General features: G+C 36.5%; 1 protein-coding gene across 4 annotated transcripts in view; it reads left to right on the forward strand.

Annotated features, from left to right (window-relative positions):
* Positions 1 to 6,000, forward strand: part of PSMD14 (proteasome 26S subunit, non-ATPase 14) — a 75,472-nt gene that overhangs the window by 39,337 nt on the left and 30,135 nt on the right. For all 4 annotated transcript variants that reach the window (XM_081315156.1, XM_081315157.1, XM_081315159.1 and 1 more), the window contains 2 exons: positions 916 to 986; positions 2,179 to 2,329. In XM_081315156.1, the coding sequence (XP_081171282.1) occupies positions 916 to 986; positions 2,179 to 2,329 (222 nt within the window). The remainder of the gene's footprint in view (positions 1 to 915; positions 987 to 2,178; positions 2,330 to 6,000) is intronic.

Consider the following 6,000-nt stretch of genomic DNA (forward strand, 5'->3'; position numbering starts at 1 on the left):
CTCCGGAGGCAGTTCATTCCAGAGGGTCGGTGTGCCCACAGAGAAGGCTCTCCCCTTGGGGGTCGCCAGCCGGCATTGCCTGGCCAACGGAACCCTGAGGAGGCCGACTCTGTGGGAGCCAACTGGGCAATGGGAGGTTGACATTGGCAGCAGGTGGTCTCACAAGTTCTATATAACTTTTCCAGTCATAAATAGCTATGTTGTTTTGTAACTAGATGTTGTCAATTACATGAAGCATTAAGGTATATGGGAAACAATAGGTTCAATCTGTCAGGCGCAAACAACCAGACCCATACTTGAAGATTTCAATTATTTTTTTCAGTGCTCAAGCCTATACACAGGATGTTCTCAGACTGACGGTTTGCACCTGGTTGAAACTAGATCAGGTTGAATGGCATTCAGGGGAGGGGGTTGGACTTTGTCCTCTTGTGCTTACGTAGGGATTCTAGACTAAGTCTGCTTTTGACTCCTCCCCAAGTTTATTCTTTTCTTCTAAAATGTACTCCTAAAATTTTTAAATTTTTACATTTATAAACTTGGGATATTAATTAATTAAGCTGGATTTTGATGTGAAAGCTACTGGCTAAGTTTGTCGTAAACAGTAGTGATTTACTTTTTGAATTGCTCTCAAACCATGATTACAGTAGACTGGATACATGGTAAGGGATGAAGTTAGCGATCTTAGACAAAGCAGTCACAGCTCACTTCATAGAATCTTCTAGGCTTAAACTGCTGTGCACTCCTGAAAGAGAGCAGTGAATGCAAATCAATTAAATATGTTTGTTAAAAGAAATATCTTTGTGATTTCTGATATTTCGCTTTGTTAGTAGATTATATTATTACTGTCCTGAATTGATCGTGAAAGTTTATTACTTGTACCTAAAATTGCCTTTGTTAATCTGCTTCCAAATGCAGGGAGTAAGTGTGGAGGCAGTTGATCCTGTGTTTCAAGCCAAAATGTTGGATATGTTAAAACAAACTGGAAGGTTAGGATTTTCTTTATTGACTATAAAAGTACAATAACAGTCAAGTCCTCTTGATTTTCTGTCCTATCATTTACTAGTGTTTAAACATAATCTTGTTCCTTCTGAGTGATTTATATGATAGATTGCTTACATTTAATAATGAATTTAATATATTGTCAAAAGCCAGCTAAGTGTTTTCAGATTCCCATCACTGTTTTTTTCCAGTGGAACAGTTACAATATTCAATAAGAGGCTACATTTCTGTATTAACAGTATATATAAGGGGCAATTAACCACCCTTTCCCCAACTTTTCAACCACTGTTCTGTATAACCAACAGAGATTATTTGGGGGGGGGGGAGAAACATTCAAATATTTTTTTAAAAAACGACTTCATTTGGAATGTCTCAACAGTTGCCATCTTTGTGCTGAAATTTGTATACTGACATAAAAGCTTATAAGAGTTAATGTTAACAAAAGACTTGACCACCAAACAGGACGGTGCAAATTGCTTTTTGAGCAATCTCTAAAGGTAAAGGTTCCCCCGCACATGTGTGCTAGTCGTTTCCAACTCTAGGGGCTGGTGCTCATCTCCGTTTCAAAGCCGAAGAGCCAGTGCTTGTCCGAGGACGTCTCCGTGGTCATGTGGCCAGCATGACTAGAAGCCAAAGGCGCACGGAACGCTGTTACTTTCCCACCGTAGTGGTCCCTATTTTTCTACTTGCATTTTTACATGCTTTCGAACTGCTAGGTTGGCAGGAGCTGGGACGAGTAACAGGCGCTCACTCTGTTACGCGGCACTCGGGATTCGACCCGCCAGACTGCCAACCTTCTGATCGGTTTAATTGATATTTAATCTTTTGATATTGTTTGATCCTATCATCCATGCTTGAAACAGATATTCTGGGGTGAAAAAGCCAACTTGGCTCTAGTGTGTTCAGAGGAGATATATCCCAAAATGTGGATGGGAGGTGTGGCACCAGGATGAAAAACTGAGAGCCTGATCTACACTTTTTACTACACTTCCCTTAATGCTAGCACTTCTTCCACCACATTTTCATGTTTTTATTATAATGTGGTAAGCATAAATATAAATGTTTCTACTGGCACTTCCTTTTACCTTAGTATTTTATTACGCTTCTATAAATTACATTGTTGCCTTTCATAGGTCGTGCTGCAAATAATTGAATTTCCCAATGCTTCCTTTTTCCCAGACCTGAGATGGTTGTTGGCTGGTATCACAGTCATCCTGGTTTTGGCTGTTGGTTGTCGGGTGTGGATATCAATACTCAGCAGAGTTTTGAGGCCCTTTCAGAAAGAGCTGTGGCAGTAGTAGTGGATCCCATTCAGAGTGTAAAAGGAAAGGTATGTGCTAGTTTATATTAAAGGGGGAAAATGCCTTTTTTAATGTTTTTTTAATCACATCTTGTGTTACGGATTCTTTTACATGGAACATTTTGGAAAATACGTTATTTCAGCCATCGCTTTAGATAAAAATATGAGAATTATCTTTCTTCCTTTTTTGCTCAAATTAAATATAGCTAGCTTGAGGTTTATAGAAAATGTTCACTTCCTTTAATTATTTTCTGTACTTTTGTTCTTGAAGAACTCTTTGGTCTTTATGGGTAAGTTAAAAAGAAACTAAAAAAAAACTTTGCAACATAGTAGGCATTTCTACTAAGTCCAATACAATTTTTTTCTTAGGGTCAAGACTATAATTACAATTTAGGTTGGTAAAATCTTCAGTCTTTTCAAAATGAAATAGCAGGTCAAGTTAGATTAAATCCTTCTCTAGAGATACATAATGTGTTCCCCCCCCCTCGAGATAGGGTACTTTTTGTATATTCTCCAAAATAAAAAAAATTTCCCTAACGACTTTGCAAACCATTCACATTTTAGGGTAAGTTTGCAGATGAATGATTATGCAGAATCCTTATGAAAAGAGATTAACTTGCAAAGCATATTGGGTTATAGTTTGTCCTTTGTTGAAATCTCTTTTGTTCTTGTTTGATTCTTTTTTTATTTCTTTCTAGCCCCATATGCCATTTTCCTATTTCCTGCCTCATGACAGCAGGGAGCAGCTCTATTATCACCTTCACAGAGCTGTCTGCAAATGTGAGAGGCAATTCGATTTTGCTCAGCCACAGGGAGAGTGGATTAGAAAAACTACAGAACATAGAGAAATTGGCTAGGTGGTTACTGCTTTAAAATACTGCTGAGGTGTTTTGTTTCAGCATGCTTTCCTATTGTATTACAGAATAGTCATTCAATTAATATGTATGACATTTGTGCAATGTTATAAATATTTTAAGTATTTAAGTTTTTGTGTTAATGGATCTGTGATCGTAAGCTGGTTAACCAACTATAAATGTTGCCACTTTCTTGATACGATGAAACGATCACTTGTATGAGTATAATAATAGCAACATATGGCCAAGTTAATTGTTAATTTTCTTTTTAAATGTCAGTATATTTCTATATGTGTGTCCAGTTAACAATCCCTCTCCCCGACAAAAATTCTCAAATGAGATGACTTAAATATGTCATTGTAAAATACAAAATTATGCTTAGCATTTCAGATTGCAGGGATACTAAGAAAGGAGAGAGAAAAAATCTTAAGGCAAAGAAATTAGTTACTTCTGTTGTGCTCAGCTTCAAAATTTCTCCTACGATGCGAAACAATGCTTTTTTACTATTTCAAAATACCCATTGATTCATATAAACTACGGCAAGGATTTGGGCATTGTGGAAATTTTTATTTTGTAATCCCGGTATTTTTTTGTAATTCACTAACTTTTCTTGATAAGTCTGTCTAATATAATCCCATCTCATTAGACACTTTTATAATTGATTGGATACATTTATAGTTGATTGGGCAAGCTTTTGTATTTCTCTGGAATTCTTAAAAAGCTAATATCTATATTTTCTAAAATTGAATTTAATCTTAATAAGAGAGATGTGCTTATAGTTAGGAGAATGGGCTTTACAAGTTTTTCATAGAGTACCTCCTTTCCTAATGAATCAGATTAATACTTGAGGATATTCTCCAGCTCCTTTGTGCACCTGAATATTAGGTAGCAGCTAAAATCAGGAGTATTTTTGCCTAACCTACCTTGTTGTGCCAACTCTGTTTCTGACAAGGCCACAGACCCTAGTGTATATTATTGCTGTGAAGTTTTACATTTAGTGTGTTATCACTAGAAACTTCAGAACTTGGGCCAGAATGTTGCAGTGAAAATACTGGTGTGTGCTTCTACGTATGGTGTGAGGAATGTTTTATTACCTATTCACTTTGTTACCAGATAGCCTTCCTGAATATGGTGCCTTCATTCCATACCCAATCCTTTATTTATAAACAAATCCATAAAATAACAACTTTTCCATCCTGATGTCAGCAAAAAGTCCTCAAAGGATTGGCAGAGCATGTCTTATTTCACCTTGATCAAATAAGCCAACTTTATATTCCTTTCTTTTACTTCTAACAGTCTTAATATTTAATTCAAATATTGTTGTAGATTTTGATTTCTCTTCAAGTCTTATTTATCCCATTGCACAGATTTCTTCAAGCCATTTTTATAACTCCAGTAAAAAACATTTTCCGGTTCATTCTCTCGGTTTATCATTTTCCTTTTAATTTTAAAAACTTTAGCCAGTTTCTTTCGTATATCCAGTAAAGCGTCCTTTTCCAAATCATTATCCTGGCCTGTCATTTGTAGTTCTACTTTTGGTGTTTGTCAGATAAGATTTGTGAACACCTGTCATTATTCCATAACATATTTTGGACATTGTCTATCCATAGAAACAGACATCATTATTGTCAGTGTTGCTATTATAGTTACAAATTTCTGGCTCCATTCTTTAAAGATCTCCTTTAATCTTTCCTATGTTTTGTTTCATGGTGTAAGTCCCAGTATTAACTGGTATCAAGAACATATTTGCATTTGTTGACTTTTTATATTTGTCATTATGAAGGTCTTCAACAGCTTTAAAATGATTAATAGACAATTTCTGAAAGTGAGTAGAAAGTGAGGTTTGCAAACGAAGGGTCCTTTAAAAGGCTCTGTTGCATTGTGAGCAAGGGGGATGGTCCCGTTATCTCTTGGTGCTCAAATCTGTGCAAAACTGATAACCTGTGGTCTCCTTGCAAGGAGCAACCATCTGGAGCATGTGCGGCTGATCTCTCATCCTCACCTTATCCAGAGATAAGTGTCTACTCACTGGTTCCTTGATCTTTCCTCAGCTGTCAGCTCCACTTCAGTTTGCCATACCTACCCCAGAAGTCCCTACAGTCGACCACATTGAGGAAGATAGAATCCAATTCCTATTCCTTTCCCCCCCCCAGAAAAATAGAAACAGCTTTTTCATTTTTGTAGCCTAATATTTGCTACCATCATCATAAGAAACCCAAACCATACACTGATGCCTAAAGCAGAGAAAGAATTGAAAAGTTCCAGAAAGATAATTTTATTGGAAAGAGAAGAAAGTACAGATACAAGTTATTAAGAGAGATTGACAAAAAGAAAGCATGACAATGTTGAAAACATTCAACCCCAAATACATACCCACTTTTATAATTTCAGAAAATATATCAATTTCCCTTCCAAAACCAAACTCAATTTCAATGTGCCATCTTAATTTATACTTCCATTTCACCAAAGCCTGAATTTATACCAGATTCTTAGCAGAGTTGATTTCTTGACTAGCGTGGTTTGTGGAAATATCTTGTTGAATCATAACTGCAAACATCAAGAACTGTTGTGTGCTATCTGCTCCGTTAATAGCATGGCAGATTTTGGTAGGTCTTTGCTTCTCCCCAAGCCACATTGGATCATCTGATCTCTTGATGTTTCTGTAGCTTCAGTTTTTCTTAAGACTTAATTTTTTGTGCTTCTGATGATTTGCCTTCATGAACTACTCCACTTTTATATGGTCTCCCATCCAAAACTAGTTTTTCACTAATTAGTTGTATACAGCTAGCACTTAATTAGTTCTAGGTCTGGAGAGTTCATTGGCCTGTAAGCCTACTAAGAGTATAA

This window comes from Vipera berus (genome assembly GCF_964194415.1).
Source record: "Vipera berus genome assembly, chromosome: 1".
In the NCBI taxonomy this organism is placed as follows: Eukaryota; Metazoa; Chordata; class Lepidosauria; order Squamata; family Viperidae; genus Vipera; species Vipera berus.